The sequence below is a fragment of the Mus musculus genome, chromosome X (genome assembly GCF_000001635.26).
Source record: "Mus musculus strain C57BL/6J chromosome X, GRCm38.p6 C57BL/6J".
Taxonomy (NCBI): Eukaryota; Metazoa; Chordata; class Mammalia; order Rodentia; family Muridae; genus Mus; species Mus musculus.
Window position 1 is genome coordinate 96,125,049 of NC_000086.7, and position 26,968 is coordinate 96,152,016.

A 26,968-nucleotide genomic window follows, 5' to 3' on the forward strand; every position below is an offset into this window, starting at 1 on the left:
AAGATTAGAATTAAAATTGAATCTTTGGAGTAGGAAAAATCCCCTATAGATGCTCTTCCTTCACCTCACTCTTCCTTTGTATATACACCGTTGCTTTCCATTACAGATGGCCCGAAATCTGGTAAGTAGGCAGCTGCTGTTGATAGATAGTAATTAGAGAGATTTGAAAGCAAACACAAAAACGCAAAGCTGCATTCAGTGTAGAATTCTAGGATTGCAGCCAGCTCGTCTTGCTTGTCCTCCATACTCCATCCTTGGCTCTTGTTGAGTCACCTAAAAATCTAACCTGTCTTTTTGAGAAGGTACCTCCTTGTGTTGTTGTTGACAGAAAGAATCCTGAATCCTTTTGGAGGAAGACAGACTGTGGAGTTGTGAGGTTATACCCTGGTGTGTCTGTAGTAGTAGGCCTACATGTCAAGGGAGGCATTCTCACTTCTTTATAGTCCTTTTACTCATTGCTCTGTTACCCGTTGTATGGCTCTTTGGGTACATGCCTGTTTGAGCAGTTATACCATACTTTATTTTGGGAATTTTGTTGTAGAGTGAGTATGGTTCCAAGGCCATGTCACTCAGTCCCCTGTAAATGTGAGAATTGTAGCAGGAGTTGATTTAGGAATGCCTTCTCTTCTCCTGGCTGCTTTATCTGCCTTTTCCAGACAGACCTAGAATTATAGGTGCTCACTTAGTTTTATGCTATTAATTCTAGGAGACAAAACCACTGGAATTTCTGCCAATGGTTACCTCCAGGGCACAAATGAATGAGCAGTTCTCATCCAGGCTTCTTAGTCTTGTCCTTACTCTTTTTCCAAGTCTTCTACCTCTACCCCAGGGACAGAGTAGTTGCAAGGAATATGTAAAGATCCTTCTGCTCTTCAGGACTGACATGTGATTTGTGAGTAGTGAGTGAGTGAGGTTGATGTAAATGATTTTCTAGTGACAATGGCGATCACTTCTTCAAGATCAGGGTTTGGGATCTGGTCAGCATTAAGGTGATTTGAGGGAAGGGAAAGTTGTAGCCATAGATAAATGAAGTAGACCCATTTGTAGACTAACCCTCAACAATTACTTACAGCTGTAAGTCCTTGGGTGTAGTACATTAACCTTTGACACACACTGTTTTCCAGTTGCAGATTAGTAGGGATCTTCATTGAAATTTATGCGAAAAGTACATGAGTATGAGAGTATACATGACTACATGCTTAATAATGTCATCTTTCCCTAAATATCATATTTTACCCTCTAAATATTTAAGATAAAACTGTTTTTTTTACTATTTTATTTATTTGTGTGTAAGAGAGAGGAAGAGAGAGAGAGAGAGAGAGAGAGAGAGAGAGAGAGACAGACAGACAGACAGACAGACAGCGACAGACAGACTGATTCACATGCTCATGATTTGGACCTGGAGTTATAGATGTTTGTGAGTCATCTGATGTGTACTGGGAACTGAACTCAGGTCTTTCTCTGGCAGTGAGTACTCTTAACCCCTGAGCCACCTCTCCAGCCCCTCTGCCTGGAAGTTGTAGGTGTGTCCCCCTGGAGAGCAGTAGTTCTGCTTGATTTTCTCTTAATAGATGAGGAAACTGACATTTGAGCTAGTGATGACCATGACTGATCTGTTTTGTAGGAGACACACCTCTCTTTAGGTCCTCCACTACTACTTTTTGGGTAGATGGGTGGACAGATTGAGAATCTGTGGGTATTTATTGTTTTGTGAAGAGGAACCTCATGTATAAACTTAAAGTCTCAGGTTGAAGGAGTTGGGGGAAAGAAGTATGTGAGATCCAGGCTAGAATGGGTGGTTATGGTATGAGGGAGATAGAGAATGTGCATAAGAGACGATGATTAGAGGAACCCTTACACAAGAGGCCAAAAATAGTTTGTGAAATCAGTGAATCCTTGCTCTTCTGAAGAAGGTCAGGCAGCCTTGGCTGGGGCCCACACCCAGGTCCTTTCTGTGTCGGTAGATTTCATTTCCTTTTTTCTCTGTGTGGTTGGGGGTGAATTGGGTGAGGGTTGAGCATTTTGTCATGATTGCCCCTCTCGATCTATCCATAAGAAAATAGATTCTCTGTAAGAGGTATATTGTAGTAGCTCCTTAACTTTGATGACTTAGTTCCTGTGAGATCTGTAGGTGTTAGGCTACACTGGTATCTTAGTAAAGCAGTAGAGCTTCCTCTCTGTCTTGTACATTCATCCAATTTGTCAGGTTTTTCTTTACTATTTCCTTTTCTGCCTGTGACACACCTCGCTCCTACATCTGATAAATTGGCATAGAAAACCAACATGGTGAGAAGGTCTAATTTATTCTCTTCTGATAAATTCTGCCAAGGTCTGGGAGACGGGATCGGAGGCCTTAACATTTAACTTGATGCCCTTTGTAAGGTTTTCATTTATTATATGTATCTTTGTGACATTTGGAAGACATGAATTGTTTTTCTTTGTCCTGGCTCCTCGTTTTGGTTTCTGCATAACATTTTAAGTACCCCACCCCCTTCATTTATTTTGTGTGATAGCTTTATCTTTCATCCTTCAGAACTCCTTAGCTTTTTAGAAATGTGCTTAGATGGGTCAGGGAGATAAAGGCGCTGGTTGCCAAGCCTCATGACTTGATTTTGATCCCCAGAACCCACATGGTAGAAGGAGAAAACTGACTCTCAAAGGTTGCCCTTGCATGGTTTGGCAGATTCCTGCACTTGGGTGCGCGCGCACACACACACACACACACACACACACACACACACACACACACACAGAGAAAGAGAGACAGAAAGAGAGAGACAGAGAGAGAAAGAGAGAAAGAGACAGAGCGAGAGTGACAGAGAGAGAGAGACTTATGTACACATTGTAAAAAGTTATCTGTCTAGATAGTTTCCTTATCTAGAAATCTCCCTTGTATTTTCATCTTGCTCTCCATTGTTTGGATTCTTTTTGTTTTCTCCATTGCTTTTGATTATTTTTACCTCTGCCCTTACTACGTAGAAGGACAGTTTCCCCATTCACTAATCTACATATTATCTCCATCCAACAAAAATTTCTTTCAGTAAGGTGTGGTGAAAAGTACCTTGTACTTTCTGAACTTGAGCGTTCTGCACCCTCTATCATGCATGTGCATGCACATGCACATGTACATGCACATGTTCACACACACACACACACACACACACACACACACTATTATGTGTGGTTCCTTTTTAAAATGTTCATAGTAGATTGAGAGGTAGCCTTAGTTGATTATCCAAGTCTGTTAGAGTTATAGATAGATGTATAGAGTTGTATTTGATTGTATGCCATGTCTCTTTATGGCCTCCAGGGACAGACCTGACTAGGGCAGCCAGGAAATGAAGAAAAGACAAATACGCAGAGATACAGAAATAGTTGGGGTCTGTTGGTTTGGGATCTCTGCTGGAGAAATGACAGCACTCTGGAAGCTCAGTGTATGTATTATATAGATTTGAATAGAAAGGTGGTATTACTGCATCCAGCTGAAGATGGTTGAGGCAGGGTTGTTACATACACATGAACAGGGAGTCAGGGTTTATGGCATACAACTGGATCAAGGCTTCTGGTTTAGCTAGTCTCAGCGGGAGCGGCCTCTGTAGGGGAGTGATCTTCAGGCCATGAATGTGGGGTTGGCGGTGCTATGGTGGATGTTTGTTCAAACTGTCAACACTTGCACTCAGTTCCCCAGAGAGCAGGTTTTGTACTTTTGCTCTGAGCCTCATCCTGCAGGGAAGGCTTTATCATTCCTGCACGAGTCTGAGTTGGTGCCCATGTCAACAGCACACTCAAGACTTCACTCAGTCAGGGCTTCTTCTGCTTCCTAAAAATTACACGATGATATTTGTTGCTTAGGCCATTTGAGAAACTGTTGGTTATTTCTGGAGAGTCTGGTGGACCTGTTTTCTGTTTGGCTCTGAAAACACTAGATGAAAGTTAAGATGATGGAGAAGAATGTTCTTGTTCTACACGGAGAACTAAATATATCAATATATTTATATTGTAAATTTAGCTGAGTGTGTTTTGTGCATTCACTTTAGTGCTTCAGTGTGAAGATATTGATATGTGGTGGGTGGGGTGCTAAAAATGTTGATATTGTTGCGTAGGCTGAAAAGTTTTCACTGGCTTCAGTGAATTGGTGGATGAGCTTGTAAGTTTAGAGGGCATAACAACAACACAATTTTAGAAAGGTTATCTCAAGCTATGGATTGACCAAAACTAGTAAGTTGGATGTTCTGTATTGTCTAACAAGCTTCCACCCACCCTTTATGTTTGACCTAAGTCCTTTTCCAAAAGTAATCCTGGCTTTCCAAGGTAGTATGACACTCTGCTGGAGGATTTTTGAGACTCTTCCTTTTCTCCAGGCCTATGTGATTAACTTTATGCAGCCAAGAGTTGAGCTGAGCTGCAAGATGAGGTGTGGGTACGAGCAGGTTGTCTGAGAGTTAGGAACAACCTGTTTAGGCACGGGAAGCTGGAATTCCTCTTAGAAGCCCAGTGAGGCTCCTGTTGCACTGAAGAATGGTGCGTTCAGTCAGGCATCACTGAAGGTTGACATCTGACTTCTGACTTCTGACCTTGGATCAGCTGGGAGGACCTCCCTAAACATGGAATGTTCAGCCACATTCTTCACTATATTTATAGGCTAGGAAGGGAAAACAGAGGGGAGCCAGGGAACGAGCTGATTAGCGAGAAGTGAAGACATTAGCAGTGAGTAGGGCTGTGGCACTCCTTCACAACTCTAAATTTGTTTGGTTGCTGCTCTTACAGATTGGAAGTCATTTTCTTTTCCTAAGTTGGGTAATGCCACTCTAGGCCCATTAACTCACTGCTGTCATAGCAGAAATGCCAGTGTTGGTATTTAGGATTACTGTATGAGACTTGTGTGACACTTTTGAAAACACAATTTTCCTGTGTTTTTGTATCTTCTGGTTCACTGATCAAGGAAGGACACTGGCATTGTCCTTCCACTGGCATTGTCTTACAATCTTGAAATGTAAAAGAAGTTGGCCTTTTACCCCATAAAATAAATTTATTTATTTATTTATTTATTTATTTATTCTGGAAGCAATGTGATCTGTCATCCTCTGTCTTTAGGTATGTATCCTTCACTGTATCAGGTGATCTCAAGATTATCTAGTCACTCTTCCTGTCCGTCCCTCTGTGAAACTCGGAGATTTACTTCAGATTATTTAGCCTGTTGAGGCAGAGAACTCTGGCTCCCTCTCCAGTCAATCAGATCCTCCTCCACCGAGGGGAAGTGTGGTAATGACATTATCTTTCCCTAGGCAGCCACGTGTTCTCTGAGAACAGGATGTGGGGAGGGCTGGGGCCCAGTCACAGGGTGTAGGGGATGGCCCTGGAAAGTGGGCTGGCATGTAGCCACGAAGGTTGATGTGGGCTTCCTTGGCTTTGAGATACTTTGAGATTCATTAAAAGCCCCTATACTCATTCACAAATGTTCACTCATGTGTATACCTTACTCCTACCTATGACATGGCTGCATTCTTAACCCAAGAAAAATATACTGGTGAAACACCTGTGTATATGAGGTCCTGATGTTTGGCCTGCAGTTCAGTGGATCGGCCAGGTCTGCTAACTGTACTAGCCCATTCCTAATTGTTCCTGTCAGGCTAGCAAGGTGAGGTTGAATAGCTTAGCCCTAGTAGACATTGGGGATGCCTCCCTGCTCTTTCTCATGGCCCTAGTTCATTTCCGACCCTCAGATGGCTCCTTAGTACATTGGGGGTGATTTGCATGTTTAGTTTCTTTTTAGGCCTCATCTTCCCCCTGCCCCCACAGCTTCTGCTTGGTATGTCTGGAGATGTACTGCTGAGGGTGGGGAAAAGAGGATGTAGCTAGCTTCCTGTTCAAAGGAGGGTGGGGCTGCCGCCTTCCTGCTTGTCTGCCCGCCCCCCTCCCCCAGCTGTCAGTCACCCGGCACTTAACTGCCTAAAGGGTTCAGCTCGGAATGACCCGAGGCTGAAGGAATATGCAGGCATATTAAAAAGGGGATTTACTCACTTTAGCTCCTCTTTTCAATGAGGATAGATGGACCCTCTGAAAACACCTTCGGAAGCCAGCTAGTTTGACCCCCGTATTTCAGGCCGAGAGACAAAGGGTCCAGAGAATACTATAAGGAATTTATGGCAGAGCTAAGATGAGTAGAATTCTAGGAGACCAGACTGGAACTCTCCATTTCCCCATGTTATTCTAGAGGGTTTCAAACTGGCCAAGCTGTCTGGTGAGCTATAGCACCCTATGTGAGAGCTTATGGCTAGAGGCCACTAGATTACTTGGATAAAGTTAAATGATAACTGTCAAAATAACTTGTAACTAAAAGAAATTGCGAAGAGCAAATAATAGTCAGTGTACTGGTAGCTTTGAAAACCCATACTGTAGTTTTACCTCTGAATTTGCATTAGATGCTTTTTTGTCCTCCTGAGAAATGTATGTAGCCCAAACTAGTCTTGAACAGTCTGCTGTAGTATGGTGCTGGGATATTACAATTGTCTCCATAAAGCCTAACTAAGCAAATTGCTTTTCCCTCAGTGACCCTCCCATTTCTTCTTTCATGAAGAGTTGCATCTCTGCTTTACTTTTGATGTTTGTTCTTTGTCCCTTAGTTCTCAGAGAATCCAAGAAGGGGAGGTTGGTGTTTAAGGTCTGCTCATTGCCAGAAAATTCCCCTGAGAATGAGTAAGTGTGGAATGCTTATGAGGCAGAGAACTCAGGAAGACTCTTGACAGAGGCCTTAAATTAGAGCATTTTGATCAATATGTTTTGGCTGCTGAGTTATCTGTACCTCCCACTGTCTGGTTCTTAACTAGATGGAAAGATGGTTGAATACTCTGGACAATAGCTCAAAGGTTTGGCACAATTTTCTGTTTAGGCTTTCAAAATCTCCTCCTCCTGCCTGTAGCACCTGTTCTGTCACATCTTATCTTCAAGGTCCCTGAATGAAGATTTCCGAGCCAGAAAACATCTTGGACATCTAGGTTACTGATCCTGTGCTCTGATGTCACCAGCATCTGTGCCAGAGTATGTTTCTTTAAGCTCAGGTAGTGAGTATCTCAGGGTATTTGTTGAAATACAGATTCCCAAGCCTCTTCTCTGGAGAATATATTATAGTAATCTTGCGTTGGCAACTAGGAATCTGGGTTGTTGACTAATGTCAGAAATGGTGTTTGCAATCAGTTAAGGGCACCATCTCATCAGTACCAAACAACATGTTTGCTACACTGGCATTGCTATGCTCACTTTATTAAGGGCTTTTGGCTCATTGTTGGTAGAGCTAGATCTTGTATTGATGTTTTTAGGATATTATTCCATGCTCTCCCTGCTATTGAGATACTACTTTAGTTTATGGGTATAGGTAGTGGTGCTTCTTGGTAGGGAAGAATAGGCATTATTGTCATCATACTTTATAAACAAGGATACTAGAAAATAGAGGGATGTAGTGGCTATAGAAAGACTATGGCATCCTTGATCTCTGTGGTGGATGTGGGTTATATGTTTAATCTTGGAGAGCTTTTCCTAAACCACTTGCTCAATGTCTTCTAGTTAACCTGTGCTTTCTGTGTTTCCCTCAATCAGATAGTTTCCAAGCCATTTTATCATCATGAGGTTTACAAACTCGGAAGGGCCTTGAAAAGTAGTTCTTACTTTCTGATGGCCAGTCCCCTTCTGACCCAAGAAGCCAGAATCTGTGTGGATCGGCAAGGGACTCTTCTAAAAATTTACCTCAGGTGATAGATTGTATTGAGTCATTTTGAGGCCTATTGTATGATCTTTGTGATACCAGCTGTGAGAATTTGGGAGTCTTGGTAAGTTTTACTGAGTGGTAAGGGTTAGTAATAAAAGACTGCAGGAAAAAATAGTCAGGCAGAGTTCAGAACAAGGAAGGAAGACATGACAGCCTTTGAAGAGAATAAAACACTGTAACTGCTCTGCTGTGTTCACTCATCCTTTATGATTCTGTTTTTTTTTTTTTTTTGAGGAAAATTTCTCATCTCTCCTAAGAGAGAGAACATTTAAAAATGCTGTGCCAGGCTTTGTGGTGCATGTATGTAATTCCAGCATCAGGGGTGTGAAGGGCAGGAAAATTAGGAGTTAAAGATCATCTTTAACTACTATTAAACAACTACTTTCATACCGAAGTAGATAGAAGTCAACCTTAGCCTAGCCCTGGGGTTGAAAGCAGTTCTTTTTGATGAGGCCTGTAAGCCTTCTCCTGGCCCCTGAATAGTTTACTGATCCTGGCTTTAGCAGTTTTAACACCCAGACCTCAGCTGGTGCCTGGATCAACTGCATTGTTCTTCAGAGACAGACATGACATCGAAGGTTGATGTGTTGTGCTCCTAAGCAGGGGGAATAGAGCCCTCTTCTGGTGCCCTGGGCAGAGCCTGCGTCTTCAGGCTGCCAAAAATGCTCTGTCTCCAGTCTACAAATAACTTCCTGTGGAACTTGCTGGCAGGAGCCTGGGTCAAGCAGGAAGCTGACTGGAGAGAGTGAAGCCCAGCTGGGTGTGGCTCCAAATAACAGTTTCTCACATTTGGATGCTTATTTTATTAATGATGGGCTTACTTCCTTTTCATTTCAGCACCTTCAAAGTTTTATGGGAATTGTTATTCTTGGCTACCTAGGTATGGACCCATTCCTTTTATTCTTTATGTCTTTGCTTCCATGTTGTTATGAAATATTGTGTCTCCCTAGAATGGGTGGTAGTGGTTATCTCAGCATGAAAGTTAGATCTATGCCCTGTTGAAAACTAGACTTCCAAATAGTGTCACTTTTGTGTTTTTAATTGAAACCTACTGGTACAGCCAGCCTCCTTCACATAGTATCTCCAGATTCAAAGTAGCATGTATAAAGGGTCTACTAACTACTTCTACTATCTAGGGTGGCATGAGGGCATAGTAAATGTGCTATGGAATCAAGAGCTAGTTTTTAAAAACTAGATATTATTTGTGGTGTTGGAGCACTGAGCCACTCTCATAGCCCAAGCGCCCAGGTTTTAATCCCTGTTCTCAAACTTCCTAGTAGCTGTGTGACCCTGGGACAGTGCCTCTCTTTCTCATCCCTCAGTTTTCCTATCTGTGAACTGGTGAATTTGAGTCAAATGCTCACTGAGGTCCTTTCAGGTTTAAGGGTTTGGGAATTCACACTGCTTATCGTTTCTGGATAACCATATTAAGGACATCGTGGGGCAACCTATGTGCCTGAAGGAAGATCCGACCTGGGGTTGGGCATTGTTTGTTTCTAGGGTATGTTTTGACTGATAAGCTGCTTTTGACAGTGAGACCATAATTAATTCAACACACACACACACACAAACACGAGTAGTTTCTTGCTGATAAGGTGGCTGTATCCTCATTGCTGAGAAGGTTCAGTACCTCAAACATGGTAACTGAAAGAGTAGCACTCAAGTCTCTAGTGTACTCTGTCAGTTGAAATGCTTCTTGGAATTTTTAGAGGGCAGGGCTGAGCCAAAACAAATGAAAGAGACTCTTGTCTCCTGTGTCTTTTCGAGCAGCTGGAGTGGCTGGAGAACTAATGTTGAGTCATGAAGGTATGGGTGTGGGTCAGGATTGCTGCGGTTTTCTTCTGTAGAAAGTACAGAGAACAGACACAGACATAGGAAAAGTGAAGCCCAGGCAGGTCTGGAAAGGTCTGGAAATAGAGGTCAAAAGGGAGGGAAGGGGATAATCATGCCAGGTGCTGTTTCCAAATCATTAAGGACAAAGACGAATGAGTTGTGGGAAAGTTGATGTGTGTGTATATATGTTGGGGGCAAGAGGCCGGGTGAAGGGGTTCTCCACCTCCGGGGATAGAAGATCAAGGCAGTGCTTGCTTTCTTCTTAGGGAAAAGAAGTGCTTGAGGCTTCTCTGTTCCCCTAAGAATCAAGATAGTCCAGGCCCTGCCGCAGGAAATGCTGGCTGAAGGTTATTTGAGTGACTCTGGTGATTACTCTCTGCCTGAGGAAGAGATTGGAGTTCTGGGGTTGCTCTAGTAAGGCCTGTACTTCCTCTTGCTCCTCTGCTCCAATTATAACTGTCTTCCTCCCATTATCAGCCCCCTGGAAAGCTCAGAAAGAAAGGCCACTCCCTCAGAATTCAGAAATGGCAGGTAGTCAGTAAGGTTGTTGAGGTCAGACCCAACTGGGCTTCCACAGGTTCTGCCCCAGGGAGACAAGGGAATCCTATCCAAGCAGTGTTTCCCAGATGTACCCAGGCTTCCCATGCTACAGTGTGTGGGCTTTGGCAAAATAGTTACCAAGACAGTGTCTGAAGAGAGCAGTGAAATTACCATGACTAGAGAGGTGGGTGGAGTTATGGAAGGAGCTCCAAGAATGTCCAGAAGACCCGCCTCCACCAACTGCTAGCAGAGGAAATTTGGCTTAAGTGACTGAGCTGAGGCTGTGGGTGACTCGGCTGGCACCGAGTTGGCATACAATAAGTGTTCTGTCACCTGTGCCTATGTACTTGAGTGTTTTCACTTATGAACTGACAAAAGTTATGTTCAGTTGTTCCAGCAAGTTACTTGTGATTATTTCTTCTCCCCATCCCCCCCCCCAGACAAAAAGATTTTATTGTTAAGAACACATAACAGGTGGGGGTGAGTTATGGCTAGACTACTTTGCTGTGGAGTACTCCTGCTTACCTGGGTGATCCTGGCTCTAAGGAAAGGGAGGGCCTCTTTGAAGCCACTGGGTCATAGACTAAAGCACTCCAGCTACTGCTGCCAAGTCCGAGTCAGCATCTGGCCTGGTTATGTTTCAGGCTATCCAACTTGAGGTGTAAGAGTGATCCCAGTTGAAGCCTTTGGATGGTGGACCACCAAGAAGAGTTAATTGTCAGAGAGGTTTCCTGTGGGAAGTATCTATGTATGTTCAGTAAGCATCAGTGGCCAGTGTACGTGCGAGGATGACACGCTCTTGAAATGCATGCCCATCATTTTTGTTGTCATGTTCCTTAAAGCCTTCTGTTCTACATAGATATAGTCTTTGACCTCAGTCTATGTCTGCATACTCAGGCCCAGCTTAGGCAAGGATTTAGCTGTGTAAACAATTCTCTCTGCTGCAAATTATGCTTCAAATTGCTAGTTTACTCAGATCAGCTCCTTTATGCCCTGCCAGGGAAAGTTATGCTGAATTTGGAAGCTTCAATTTCAGGGTTTAAAAAGAAATTTCTGTGTGTACTTATGTGTGCACTTACCATAGTATACAGAGGTCAGAGGACATCTTATGGTAGTTGGTTCTTTCCTCTCAACATTCAGATTTAGGGCTTGCGCTCAGGTTGTAAGGCTTAGTGGTGGGTTCTCTCTGGACACCTTTTTTTCAACCTTTCCAAACAGGACTTCGTTCTCCTTTCTCCCCATCTCTGTCTCTGTTTCTCTCTGTCTCTCTGTCTCTCTGTCTCTCTGCCCCTCCCTCCCTCCCTCCCTCCCTCCCTCCCTCCCTCCCTCCCTCCCCCCCTCCCCCCTCCCTCCTTCCCTCCCTTCCTCCAATGAAAGAGTGAGGTCAATTTCAAAAGGAGGAAAGTGGTACCTAGTAGGGTAAATGTCCAGAGGGCCTCATGTGACATGGGTCTGGGCTATAGCTTGTTTTGTGTAATTTGCACCCCAGATTATCAAAGAACAAGCCAACCTTTAATCAGTACTAACTCCTACCATTCCCATCAATTTTTAGGCTCCATTTATTTTACTCAAATCCCCTTGTTTTGTTTTGTTTTTTCTATTTTGAGTCCCTTTCCCAAAATCAATCCTGTCCTTAGAGGTCTATGGAAAAAGCACCTTAATATGATTCTTAATTTGCACAAAAGTTTTTTTTTTTCTGTTCTGCTTTTCAGGGACTTCCCTGTGTATTACCATTACAGTTCTTTGGTAATTCAGTAATTGCCTCAAGGTCAGAATAATTCTACAGTTCTCCTACACTCATTATTCTTTAAACAATGTGCTCCATCTGTATTAGGTGAATTGAAATACATTTCTAGAAAGTTCCTTAACCAGACATTTTTCTATCCATGAATAGCATTTGAAACAGGAAAGACCTATGAATGTGGATATAGTTGGCTTTCAACCAGCTGTGGGTTGAAAATATTTGGGGGAAAATTGCATCTATACTGAACATGTGCAGACTTTATCTTATTATTCCGCAAACAAAAAAGAACAGTGGCTTATTTTTATAACATTACATTGTATTAAAACATTTGTTTATTTTGTGAGCAACTAAACCCTTACATATGCTAAGCCATGGCTGTACCACAAAGCTACATTCCCAGCCCTTGTGTTTGGTATTAGAAATTATTTAGGCATGATTTAGAGAACACATGATGTAGGCTATATGCAAATATTATGATATTTTTAAGGGACTTGAACATTTGTGGGATTTTGTGCCCATGGAGGTCCTGGAAGCAGTCCTTTATAGATATAATGGGATGGCAGCATTTGTTTTCACTGAGTTACAACTAAAGATTTAGCCTTTTAATCATAAATATAAGCATAAATTTGTAGTAGCAGCAGTGCCTATGATATTGTCATCAGCGGAAGTCTGGGACACTTAGTTATTATAGATCTCTCAAATATCATTTATACTAAATTGAAATTACAATAGTGTAGTGGCTATGTTGTATCCAGAAAAAAATATCACTTTCCTCTCTCAGGGACTATTGACAATTAATGCTTATTGGAGGAGTGTTGTCACTTTTTAAAGTGACATTGCCACAGATAAGTTGTCCTTGCTGTGTTGACAAACTTCCAGTCTATGCTTGGGCAAGGAAATCAAATTAAACTCAGTGGAGCAGACAGAAAGAAGAAGACATAGAAACAAGGAGAGAGACACATTGTAAAGAGTGACAATGGGAGATGGAGGGGATGCAGGCTGTGTAAGATGACTAAAATTCATTGTATAAATGTATGGATCTGTTGCAAAATCAAAAGATTTTAAAAAACCACAGTAATAATTATTAAGACCCAATATTAGGTGATTAACTTAATATAGTATATAAGTACACATTATTAAATTTGACATCTATTCTAAACTAAACGGTCTTGTTTTATTTGTTTTATGATGTAAAAATATCCTGACAAGTGTTCCATTGACTTTGCGAGATTGGCAAGAATGGTACCTCCCATAAAAAGGTGAAAAAGTAAAATGGCCTTTTCTCTCTCTGTATGTACTATCTTCAGTCTGCCTTTGTCTCCACCCCTGTACCATACTAGATAACTGCTCAGTTACTGAAGTACATCCTTATCTCTCTAGTCATCTATTTTATAGCTTCTTACTTGATGGCTATTCATGTAGCCAGCATTTTCCTTATGTCTACTTAGCCTTGTGTTCCAGACACCTAATTCTAAATTAGAAATAAATATTGATATGAGAATAAACCAATGTATTAGAAAGACCACTGTCCCCATTCCACTTTCTCTATATTGTTTTTTGTTTTTTTTTTGTTTGTTTGCGATTCTTTGGTGGGTATATGAGAGAGAGGGGGCAGGCATATGGAGGTCAAAGGACAATCTACAGAAGCTGGCTCTCTTCCTCCACCATGTGTGCCTTAAGGATTCAACTCAGATGATCAGGGTAGTAGAAAGCACCATCTTGATAGCCCCAAAGCATGAAATTTTATGTCTATATCACAAGCCATCTTTTGGCTATATTGTTGAGCAAAACAGCAAGTAGTATAAATTTATCTTTGATTTTTTTTTTGGAAAAATTATTTATTTATTATATGTAAGTACACTGGAGCTGTCTTCAGACACTCCAGAAGAGGGCGCCAGATATTGTTACGGATTGTTATGGTGGTTGTGAGCCACCATGTGGTTGCTGGGATTTGAACTCAGGATCTCTGGAAGAGCAGTCAGTGCTCTTAAACACTGAGCCATCTCTCCAGCCCTTTGATTTTTTTTTTTAATGAAAGCCTTCCATATTCTGTAAGAGAAAATTAACATTGGTTTAAATAGTAAGATTTGCACGTAGACCTGTATTCAAACTCCCACATACTAGCATTATGATTATGTATCTGTGATATAATATATATGATATCTATTTTCTCACCCTCAATGTAGAAACAATCACAGGGTGATTGTTGGTGTTAAGAGGGGTAGTACATAGGAAGTACATTGTGACTTGTATATCTAGATACATGAAAGCTGTTGTTTTTACTAAAAAAATTCCTTCAGAATAAAATCTCAATTATCATTGATGTATATCAGGGAATCTACTTCTAAGGTTGTGACTATATTGTCTAGTGCCAATGAAGTCCTACGTGGTTATCTGTTATACTTTTTTACTTTAAAAAAAGCTTGTAAGGATTTATTTAATTCAACTTCCTTCCATGTGGCAGTATTTTGAGAAAGTGTGACCTTCTGTCTCTCCATATCAGTGACTGCACACTTGTCTGCAGTTCTAGAGTTCTTCCCATTCCCTTTTATCTTCAGGCCAAATATATGCTGGTGAATGATCTAATGGCTTGTGGTTTTCAATACTCATATGATATATCAGGAATTGTGCGAGGTACCAAGACTACCAAAGACAGCAGAAAAGAATATCATCTTTGCTTTCTGGCTTGCATCTACTGAGAAGCAATAGAGTCTGTGAGGTTGCTTTGGGTTGAACTTTTGTCTCAATCTGTAGACAGCATAAATCCAACTTGCTACTAGTGTATATCTGGGATGGGAAGAGACAGTTCAGACCCTTGAGGAAAATGATAGGCTGGGTTGTGCTAAAATTTAGTGACTAAACTCTTTTCCTCTGAGATTATATGAAAGCTTTGATTTGGTTGCTGGGTGGTGGTGGTGGTGTGTCTCGCTGTTCTTCTCTAATAAACTATTGCCACTCGATCTTTTTCTATTTTCATTTAAAAATAGAATATGTTATTATTTTTTCACTTAAAGTATTTTTGGATTAAAATATAATTATATCATTTCACCCCTCCCTTTTCCTTCCTGCCTGGTAGTTCGTCAGTATGTGTCTGGATCCCTCTTTGTCCTTCCATTAACTTGGTTTGGACAGCAGCTTTATATTGTACATATTCACCTCTACTGATGCCCCCTTTCTCTCCTGCATGAGACACAAATATAGGAAGTGCTAGCAGACCAAGGCAGTGGATAGAACAACCAACTTCATTATTGGAATGATCCTTAGACATTGCTTTGATTAGTTGTTCCCGCAACTCAACCCATGTCTGTCTGCCCTTGTGTTGATGAGGGAAACTAAGGCCCAAGAAAAGGATAAGTGATATTCAGGTTGGTAAATTGAGCCCATTATAGTGGTGTTAACCTTGAACCCAATTTTCTTAAAATTATTTATGTTCTTACACAATTTCAAATATATATGTATGTATAGATATTGTATATACATGTGCACACAACACAATTTGATCATATTCTTCATGATGTCCTTTCTTATCCTCTTTTCAATAGTTTTTTGTAAATCCGCCGCTGTATTTAATTACTGTTGTTTTCATGAGCATGTGTGGGAGATTACTTACAAGGACAACTTACCAGTGGCTACACAAAAATGACCTCTCTCCTGCAACAATAAATTGGCTTTTGCTCCTTAGGATAGGATGAAGTGTCATTAGCCCTTACCCTATCCATGTTGATGTGCCCCATATTGTGCAGATCTTTTGAAAATACCCACCATTGCTGTGAGTTCATGGTTGTAACTGCTGTGACATAAGCAGAAGACTGTTGGCAGCCCTCCTCTCTGTCCTCCAGCACTTACAGTCTTTCTATTCCATCTTCTATAGTTTTCTCTGGACCTTGGGTAGGAGTGGGTCCATGAAGATTCCTTGTTTAGGACCAACTACTCAACAATCACTTATTCTCAGAACTTTGACCAGTTATGAGTCTGAATTAGCTGAAAGCCATTGCAAAAAAAACACATCTTTAAGCTTCAGAGCAAAACTAATCTGTGGATATTAATACATACTAAGAGGCCAATGTGACTGCATTTCTATTGAGTCAAACAACAGTAGTCCCACTAGGGCATATGACCTTCCAAGCCATGGGCTTTTGAGCAGGTTTACAGTACTGGGCATCAATTCCCTCCTGGGGAGTTGACCTCAAATTCAATCAGAAATGGTTAGTTACTCCCATTTACCATCATGCCTTTATTGCAGTGGTTCTCAACCTTCCTAAGGCTACAACCTTTTACTACAGTTTTTTATGGTGTGAACCCTAGCCGTAAAATTATTTTCTACTTGATAACTGTAATTTTTCTACTGTTATGGATTGCAGTGTAAATCTGTGTTTTTCAATGGTCTTAGAAAACCTCTATGAAAGGGTAATTCAACTCCCCTAAAGGGGTCATGACTCACAGGATGAGGGCCTGTGCTCTGTTATATCAGGAGTACATTTCACTTAGAAGGTTGGTGTTGTAGCTTGGAAAATTTATAGTGGAGAATCCAGTGTTCTTTATTTTACCTTGCTTCTGCAGAGATCTACTCGTGCCATAGATAAGCCAGGCTATAGGTCTGGGGTAAGAAGAGAATGCTGTGGGATGGAACTGGCTGTTGTTAAAGGGTGAATACCTTTTGGAAGAAATATAGTCAATACTTCCTATTTGTAGTAGGATGGTTTACATTCTTTGCCTCTTGGTAGAACATTGTCCATGGCTGTGTTTTAGTCTTCAGCAATCTGGGTGTGAATATAGTTAAGTTATGACTTAGGTCAGTATTTTACCTTTCTTCATACCAATTTCTTATTTACTCACTTTAGTGTTTGGGTTTCTTCCAAGTTGAATGTAGACATTTTCCCCAAATCTACTGAGCACGAAGCCAAACAATTAATCTGCTTGCTTTTATCTCATTCTAGATCAGTGTGCGTGTCACCACCATGGATGCAGAGCTGGAGTTTGCCATTCAGCCCAACACCACTGGCAAGCAGCTGTTTGACCAGGTAAAGGAGGACCTTGTTCCTTAACTACTTTTTCTGTTAATAGGTCTCCTCACAATGCAGGCCACTCATTCCTTCTATGCTTTGGAAAAGGTCTCTTTTCCACTTGCCTATCTGAGGATGGTGAACACAAAGGCTGACTGCAGACTTAATTAAAAAGGAGGCAAAGTTTAAATGTTGGCAACCTGAAATCTCAATCTTATTGCCCTAACACATCCTATCCTTGATCTCGAACAAGGGAGAAAAGAGACCGGGAGCATGATTGTATGGTAGATTTACTGAAACTATCAATATATGGAGCCTCAAACTGTAAAGGATGTTGTTTGTTTGTTTGTCTGTTTATCTATGTATAGACAAGTCTCTTTTCAAAAGTCCAGGCTGTCCTTGAACTTACTGTGCATCTGAGGCTGACTTCTAACTCACAATTCTCATTCCTCTGCTTCCCAAGTGCTAGGATTCTAGGTGTGTGTGCCTCCAGACTTGTAAGTTGTCCTTTCACTTCCATGTGCAGACTGTGTGTGACATGAGCATCAGCACACATATACAAATGTGAAAGAAAGGGGGGCAATTAATGCTTACCATATAGATCTTTTGGGTTTTTTGTTTTGTTTTTTGTTTTTTCGAGACAGGGTTTCTCTGTGTAGCCCTGACTGTCCTGGAACTCACTCTGTAGACCAGGCTGGCCTCGAAGTCAGAAATCCACCTGCCTCTGCCTCCCAAGTGCTAGGATTAAAGGCGTGCGCCACCACGCCCGGCAGATCTTTTGTTTTTATAAAAATGTATTTTTTATATCTTAACTATTATCCAAATACTGGTTACTGTGACATATATGTTTGCATAAAATTCCAGACCAGAACTGGACAAGACAATAAAAAAAAAACCCTAAACCCAAATAGCTTAGAAGGCAGTATTATGTACATGCATGTGGTAGAGTAGTAAATGACGGCTTCCTTTCAAATACCATGATGCTTTTTGTTTCATTATGAACTAGAATAGGGAGATAAGCGCCATCATCTTATTTTGGATTTAGTTGGAACTTCTCCTCTTGAGTTTGTTTTGTGTTTTTGTTTTGAATAGGCAATCACTGTAATTTGTAAGGTAATCACTGATGGTTAATTTGTGAAAATACAAGTTAGTCTGAGGAATTTTTAAACACAAAAATAATGTGTTGACATTCCCCTAGCTCACAAGTGATTACAGTACTAGTCTGCAATGACTGAATGCATTTTGATTATATTAAGGTTTTGCATTCCCTCTTTGCATGTGGGTTTTATATTGGAGAGATTTTAAAGGGACAGACTTATGAAGTGACTGGATACTAGATAGAAAATTCTGGTCTCTAGAGCTGGTTTTGCCAGCTAATTTTTTGTTGTTTCATGCAAACATTTCCCCTATTTCCCTTCTTTGGGCTTCAGTTTCCCTATCTCAAAATGATTTCTCAAATTAGGTTATCCCTCAAAAATTTATCCCTGACATCTTTTCTATACAATTTCTTCTCCTTCTTCTGTATTTCCATTGTTTAGAGTTCAGACAACCCTTTTTTGTAAAAGAAGGAAAATGCTTCACTTGAATTGGATGGAGACAGGCAGCTGGTGCAGAATATCTCTTCTGGATTAGCTTCTAACAGCCTATGAGACAAACATAGGATACATCTACTATACCACATAAATCCCTGGGTCCCTTGATTTCAGGAAGAGGTGCAGAAGGGAGCATATCAGTCGTGGTGGATCTTACTTTGGCCTCTTCTTAGACTCCTTCCAGCGTTCTCATTCTACTTAGTTCTCTCCCAAACCAAATGATCAGTATACTCTTCCTTCCCTGCTCTTGGTGCTGGGGCTTTGTTCTTTTGTATTGGAGGGGGATGGCTGCTGAAGGCAAAGAAGACATGACTTAGAGACCGGAGCAATAAAAAAATCCTTGGGCAAAGTTTTATTAACTTAAAAAAGCCTCAACTCAGGAATTGATTGTTGGTGTTGGTTCACTTTCTGTACTGTACGTGGAGTTCCATGGGAGGCCTCTCTGGCTGTGAGCCCTGTGCAGATTGGAATGGTAAATTTGTGTGTGCTATATAACTCTGGCTGACCTGGTATTTATTATGTAGTCCATGCTGCCTAGAATTTGGGACAATCTTCTTGTCTTAGCCTGCTGATTCCTGGAATTACAAACACGTACTAGGTTCCTGGCTGGTATGCTACTCTTAAGACTATTGCCTCCCAGAGTACTCAAGAGACTTTAATCTTTCATAATCATCAAAGAAAGGACTGAGAGAGAAAACCAGATAATTTCTCATTTGTATAAGCAATGTCTTAGGAATTATATTTATTGAGCACCTACTATAAACTACGCTTGGCTAGGTGCTTTAGATGCAATTTCATTCAGATTAGAGTGAGTCAGAAATTGGGTATGATAGCCTGTAATCTCTGAAGATAGAGGCAGACGGATCTGGAGTTCAAGGTCATTCCCAAGAGCATAGAGAGCTTTAATTGAGGCTAGCCTGAGCAAGCAACATGAAATCCTGTCTCAACATAGATACAAATGAAAAAGTGACTTGGAGTTCTATTGTACAACATGGTGACTCCTGTTGCTAACGGTACATTGTATTCTTTTGTTTGTTTGTTTGTTTTGTTTTGTTTTTTGAGACAGGGTTTCTCTGTATAGCCCTGGCTGTCCTGGAACTCACTTTGTAGACCAGGCTGGCCTTGAACTCAGAAATCCGCCTGCCTCTGCCTCCCGAGTGCTGGGATTAAAGGCGAGCACCACCATGCCCGGCAGGTACATTGTATTCTTGAAAAATAGTGAGTTGGCTTTGAAGTGATAGCTGGATTCTTTAATCATCACAGCGATTCTGTCCCTAAGAGGACAAAGAACATACCTTGGTAGGTCACATCACCAGCAAGTTGTGATATGGAGTTTCAAATACAGATCTGAACAAACATATTATTTTCCCATTGCACTGCACTTTGTTGGGCGAATGAGGGTGTTACAGGTTGGACATGTCTCCTAGATGTGTCTTAGGTCATTGAGAGGTAGCCATAGAACAGAGAATACAGTCATCCTCTGTGAGGGCAGACGGGTCTGAGCTGTTATATTGTAGGTAAAAACCACTGGAGAAGAGATTTGAACTTCCTCTTTTTTTTTTAAACTTCCTTTCTGGTCAAGGAACATATTTCTTGGCACCCAGTGATAAATAACATGCAACAATGGGAAACCGTAGCTTGAGGAGACGCAGAGCCTGGTGGGAAATGGAAGTGGGGCCCACAATTGCTACCCCTTACTTCTGTTTCTTTCTGTGAGTGTGTTCCTTGACAGGAAAGAGGAAGAACACATTTTGCTGCAGGCATGTTGTACTTGGCTTACTTTAATCTCTTAAAGCAGATTTGCCAAATGATTTCATCCTGAGTTATATACATGCCACTAGGTGGCAGAGCTACCACTATGAATAACATTATTTTTTTGAGAGTATAGTATGATTACATCTCTCCCTTCTTTTTCCTCCCCACCTCTCCTATACCCCTCCTCACTCTCCTTCAGATTCAAGGCCTCTTTTCCTACTAATTGCTAGTGCATGCATATATGCACACGAATATAGAGATCCTGTCTGGCTTCTCAGCCATCATGTGAGTTCAGTTGAGGGATCCATAAAAATAACAAAGCTTTTCTGACTTCAGTGAAGTACTTATTGCTGGCAGATTTTGCATTAGGATTTCTAAATTCTGATTTTATTTTGTAGCATGACTAACACTTAATTATGACAGTCATATTAGTTGTATTACTATCCTATGGATTAGAAACTGAGGTTTTGTGAGGAGAAAAGTTCTGGTCAAGCTCACACAGCTATTGGGAGTGTTATGACTCGACCTTGAATCTTGATAGATTCTATTTTCCCAGTGCCTTCTGTCAACTATGCCCTGTGTGAACTTCCTTTGCCTAGCCTACTCCCCAAGCAGAAACTGGGCTGAGTGTTGTCTGTTATGTGGAGAAGATGCTCACTGTGGTCCAGGCTATGTGGAGCGTAAGAAGCAGATGTGGTAGCATCTTGCAGATTTTTCCAGTTAACCATCAATTTGCTTTTAGGTGAGTGATAATGCAGATGCTGCCAGCTTGTGAGGGAATCTCAGCATACCTCAGATGTTTGGGCATTGATGCAATACAGTTTTGCACATAATTCCTCATGCAGATTTTTTTCTTAAGGCTCTGGCCTTACTTATGATGTAGTTCTGGGCTGCTAAGATGGCTCATGATGTCGCTAGCTTGTTACACAAGTAGTGCAGGTAGTATACAAGGCAGGCCGCACTGATTCTTGAATTGACTTCTGCGAGTTATAAAAACGAAAGAGGTAAATGGGGAGTTGTCTTATACCCCAAAGCTCCTAGAAGTTAGCAATGATTTTTTTTAAAGGCAAATCTCTTCCTTTCATTGGATTTCAGTTTTCTTTGTAGTTTTTTAATTACCATGTGTTAAATACATATAATAATAATTGGTTTTCTTTCTTTTTTGTTGTTACTTTTTGAGACAGGATTTTTCTGTATAGTATTAGTCCTCATTGTAGACCAGGCTAGCCTCAGATTCACCTGTCTTTCCCTCCTAAGTGCTGGGATTAGAGGTGAGCACTACCATGCCTCACTTGGTATAACATTTTAAATAAATGAACTTAATGAATTTTGATATATTCATCCCTTCCTTCTTCCCCCTAGTCCCAATTCACACTCCTGCTGATCTCTTTTCAATTTCAACTAGTCCTTTTTTCACTTTCATGTCTACCCTTTCCTCAGTGAGTTTCCTTAGGCTCATTCACAGAAGTATGATTACCAACCAGTAACAGATCTTCAGGGATGGGTGTGACTTCACGTGCCCTTTCCGTGATAAGATGTTAACTCAAGTCTTATGCAGGTCTCATGTGTGTAATCACAGGTGCTGGGAGCTCATGACTGCAATGAAGCAATGACCATCCTGGATGGCATCATTTCACAGCTCTCCTCCACATCGTCCTGCTCTTATGATCTTTCTGCCCTCTCTTTTTGATGTTCTTGGTGCCTTGGAGGAGATGATATAGATGTTTCAATTAAGGCTGAACAGCCAACAGTCACTTATTCTTGGCACTTTGGCCAGTTAAAAGTCCACAGTTACTGCCGAGCACAGCATAAAGAAGCTCCTCTGACCAAAGCTGAGAGCAGTGCTTATATGTGGGGGTGTACACTTCATTTGAAGGCAACTTGATAGGCCCATCACTGGACTTCAGTTTAATAGCTTGTGTTGTGTTAGCCCTGTTTTCTCTCTACAGTCTACTAGGGATAGTAGGGTATAGTACAGAACAGAATTCACAGCCTCTAGAAAATTTTTTTTTTTTATCCAAAATGTGTTTATTGGGATAATTTCCCAGTTATCTTGATTCATAATGTTTTTAGTGTACCTCAGTTCTACCATACTCTCAGACCTCTTGGGTGTAGCCAATAACTGTGTTCTTCTGCTTAAGGGTTTCTTAAGGTCAGCTTTGAGGAATACTAGCTTAAGTCTTATAAGAAGGATGTCTAGTACCAAACGAAACACATTTTTCCCCCTCAGGGAGGGAGCCATTTCTCAGCTTTATAAGGAATCTACTCACTGGAGCCACAGAGGTTTATTCCTAGAACAAAGAGCTAGATACTTTTCTTCTTTAACTTGGAAAGCACGGTCTTTCCTCTCTCCAGTCCGGCACCACCTGAAATAGACTTCTTGGTGACTATAAACATTGGAAGTGAGTAATTTCTCGTGCTGTTTCTTTGTTCTTAGAATTGGAAACGGGGCCAAGTGTTGCCTGAACAAATGCCTCCCATCACTGCATAGACCTTAATTGGAGATTTCTTTGTAGCCTTTAGTCACAGGCCTTCTCTTTTGCCCTTTATTCTTTTTTCAGTATCAGTTCTGACTTCAGACTGCATTTCCTTCCTCCCATATCTGTACTTTGGAACTTCAGCATAGGCTGAGAGACTGCTCATCTCTCCAAGCTCAAGAGCTTAAAGGAAGTGGAAAATTCATACCCTTTTTATTTCCTTCTGCTTACAAAAGAAGAAGCAGTGCTCATAACAAAATCTCCTTCAGTCCTAGGTTTTCTGAGCCGCCACAACTGGCCTCTTGGTTTAGGTAAAAGCCAGTTGTTGCTTTCCCAGTTCTGTTCCTTTCATGCTCCACTCCTTCGGTACCTAGATACGTTAGTCCTGTAGCTTATCCTATCTTCAGTGGGTTTTTTTCTTTCTCTAGGATATGAACAGTTTGTAACTCTTTCTCTTCCCACCGGTGGCATTTCAATCATAACTCTGAAAATGTGTTGAAAATCAGAGTTATTACTTGGGTCCTATGTTAAGTATAGGACAAGAACTTCCCATACACAACCCTTCATGTGAGATCATTTGACAACTTTCCTCCCAATTAGATAATGAGGAAGTTGTGACCAGCAAAACGAAGTATACTGGCTGCAAGTTACAGATAAAAGATTTTTGTTCAGATTTCCTGATATGTGACATCTATAAAGAGAAAGTGTGATATCTTAGGAATGTGGCCTCTCCTCAGAGTGGTTATTATATGAGATAGTCCCAGGAAGGTATTGGCTTGTTTACTAGAAGGAATGTTGGCAACTCTGGGTTCTTGTTTATGTCTCTAGTTAAGTCTCTTAGATTTCATACTTATCCCACCATAAACTTGTATTTCCATCCTTTTATACCTAAAAGAAAAGATGAGGACTCTGCGATGTCATTCTGACATCATCAGGATATGGCTTAGCTTTAACGTGGCCATCCCTAGTCTTGGGCATGTTGGTGTGGAGCCTACAACTGGACCATCAATCTGCTAGTGTCAGGGCCCCTGAACAGACTCCATCTTGACTTGGGGTCTGGAAGCAACATTGATCTGTGTGTTATCAGCAAGATCAAGCTGGACTTTCTTCGTCCATTCTCAGTGCCCAACAAGAAAGGGACTAGGCTTGGCCGGTACAGATGTGAGAAAGGCACTACCGCTGTCCTCACCGAGAAAGTTACCCCTCTGGAGATTGAGGTGCTAGAAGAGACTGTTCAGACAATGGATACTTCGTGAATGGTGCTGTGGGTGGTTGGATAACTCTAGATGACTTGGGGTGCATACCATCCCTACCCCGGGGTGCATACCACCCCTACCCCAACCCCATTCTACCCCAACCAGAAAACATGCCTTTGGCAATTGCTCAATTAAAATAAATAAATAAATAAATAAATAAATAAATAAATAAATAAAAGACAAAAAAAAGTCCCCAAGTCCTTGCTGAGTTCCTTTTCTGCCTTCTATTCATTCAAAGGGTGCTGGGCAATACAGGGCCCTTTAGCTTCTTCACAAGACAAATGTTGGCCCCAAACATATTGGTATCTATATCTTTGGGCTATGAGCTGTCTGTATAGTATGCTTTCTGCTTTGTCTTTCTTGGAGTATTACAAGTGAGACTTGGTCTTAGATGTTGATATAATCCTCACTTTCTAAAGATTGGGACAGCTGTGAAGTTTGACTTGATGTCATCAATGATTGTCAATACAGTCAATTATAATGATGTAATTCTTCCCTAGAAACCTAAAGGGCTAGGTTGGGAAGCTTCTAGAGAGCTAAACATGTGGAAGTACCTGAAGGGACATGTGCTTGAGGACATAGAAACTTTGCACATCTCCGTTTGCATCTCTGCACCTTTTCTGTTTGTTCATCTGTGTCCTTTTTAAATGTGCCTCCTTTGTTAATTTTAGACAGACATTCCACATGTAGCCCTGGCTGGCCTAGTAGAGCTTGACGTGACTGAGGTCTCCAATTCAGAGAGCAGCCTGCCTCTGCCCTCTAAGTGCTGACATTAAGCATCTCACCCCTCTTAGACACAAGATCTCATGTAGCCCAGACTGGGTTTAGATTCTGTGTAACCAAGGATGATGATATTGAACTTCTGATCCACCTGCCTTCACCTTCTCTAGAGTGCTGGTATTATAGGCAGGTATTACTATGCCAATGTAATATTCTTTATGTTTTAAAATGCTGAAGGACAATATATGAGAGTTCCCCCGGAGAATATGATACAGGAGTTAACCTAAGAAACTTAGTTTATAGTCTCTAATCCATTCTGGGAGGAGACAGCTATATAGCATTGTAGAAGGGAGACATTGATGGAACATATGAGAACTGGCTTGATTTGGAAATATGACATAAGCTAAATCTTGACTCTGCCACTTACCTGCATGTTGGGCATGTCATTTCTTTCCTGGACTTTAAACTTTACCTTCTATAAAATGAGCCGCATTGTACTTCTGCCATAGAGCTCTTATGAGAATTAAAGATGACCATGGATGTAAGGTTCTTGGTGTGCACCGGGGTTCACAGTAGTACTTGGTAGGCAAAGAAACTGATAGCAATGTTTTTCTTTTTACATTATATACTAAACATGTTAATTGTGCAAAAAAATGGATTTGTGACACTTTCATGCACATATATTTGATTATAAGGGCATTCCTTTCATCCATTGGTCCTTGTCTTTTTCCTAAATAGTTTGTTCCCCTTCTACTTTCATGTTATTTTTTTTAAAAAAAGACTAGCAGTACCTTAAGCCCTTTAAAGGTAGATTAAGTTTGTTCCACCTTTATGTTCTTTAATTCCTGGTAGATATTAAACCAGTTATTGTGTTGTTTTTTTTTTCCAGGTGGTGAAAACTATTGGTTTGAGGGAAGTTTGGTTCTTTGGTCTGCAGTACCAGGACACAAAAGCTTTCTCTACTTGGCTGAAACTCAATAAGAAGGTAATCACTTACTACTTAGAAAAATTTTCTAGGTAATAACATATGCTTGCTAGCAAACCTGTGATAATCAAGCTATGTATTGAGCAAAACAACAAAGGGACTGATATTCAGAGTGTTAAAAGTTGTATTGAAGGGAATGACTAGACTTGGCTGTCTGAAGTCGGACAAAGATTTCCAGGTTTATGCAGGATTGCTGCCTTCTGTAGAGAAAAGATTGCTTCTCATTTGTCTGCATGGCTAGTTCTACAGCTTAGAGAACAACCACCCTCTCTTTTTTATTTTGAGAAAAGAGTTCATATTCTAGGCTGGTCTCAAGCTCCGCATGCAGGAGACAGTGACTTTGAACATCTGATCTTCTTGATTCCACTTTCAGAGTTTTGTGATTACAGGAAGACCCTCACTATAGTCCTATTTATTACTTTCATCAAAGTACAGGCAGAGGACTTCTGAGCAAGATGGTAAAGCCAAAGGAAGTGGAGACTCTTCTTTACTTTAGATTTGTTTTGGAGCAAAGCTTTTAAAATGTTGAGGTACCTTTCTTTCAAATGTGAGATCTGTAGACTTGCCAGAGAGAGCCCCAAATCGTATCTCTGGAGACACCTGGCACACTCCCCTCTTCAGATCCTCAAACCGGAGGACTCAATACTGTGCTCTAGCTAAGTTTGCTAATTGTATCTGGAGGTGGGTATCTCACTTTCTGCTTTAAAGAGTCTTGTTTTATTAAAGAATAAAAACTTGGTAAATTATATTTATTTACTATATTATATTGATATTTACTATGCCTGTCCATGTGAATGTGTGCACACATACATTCATGCCATGGTATACATACCAATTTTCTCTTCCACTTTGTCAGTCCCCAGGATCTAAATGAGTTGTGGAAGCAAACGCCTATGCCCTCTGAGTCATGTTGCTGACCCCAAAAGTAGCACACTTGCTGGATAAATTAGGAGCCATTTTCGGGTTTAGAAGGTCATCTGGTTTATGGTCTAACCTAGCCAATTCTGAGCTTTCAACCAGACTTGCTATTCTCTGATAGTTTGTAGGGTTGGAGGACACTTGAAAGAGGAGCCTCAGGGGCCGGAGAGGTGGATTAGCCGTCAAGAGCACTGACTGTTCTAGAAGATCAGGGTTCAGTTCCTAGCACTGGCATAGCAGTCACGCCTGCCTGTGACTCTAATTCCAGGGAATCTGATGCCCTCATCTGGCCAACGTAGGTGCCATGCATGCATGCATGTCCACACACAGAAAAAAATATAAAATAAAAGTTTTACAAGAGAAACTTAAAAAAAAAAGAACAT

The 26,968-nt window shown here is 41.0% G+C and overlaps 1 protein-coding gene, 1 non-coding gene and 1 pseudogene across 2 annotated transcripts in view; 2 read left to right on the top strand and 1 right to left on the bottom strand.

The window, feature by feature from the left end:
* Msn (moesin) overlaps positions 1 to 26,968 on the top strand; it is a 72,509-nt gene that overhangs the window by 29,004 nt on the left and 16,537 nt on the right. Inside the window, exons 2-3 of the mRNA NM_010833.2 lie at positions 16,817 to 16,900; positions 25,572 to 25,667. Coding sequence (NP_034963.2) covers positions 16,817 to 16,900; positions 25,572 to 25,667 — 180 coding nt within the window. The remainder of the gene's footprint in view (positions 1 to 16,816; positions 16,901 to 25,571; positions 25,668 to 26,968) is intronic.
* Psmb7-ps1 (proteasome (prosome, macropain) subunit, beta type 7, pseudogene 1) lies at positions 23,752 to 24,151 on the top strand (annotated as a pseudogene).
* On the bottom strand, positions 25,789 to 25,924 carry Gm24718. The gene has a single exon (XR_003953217.1).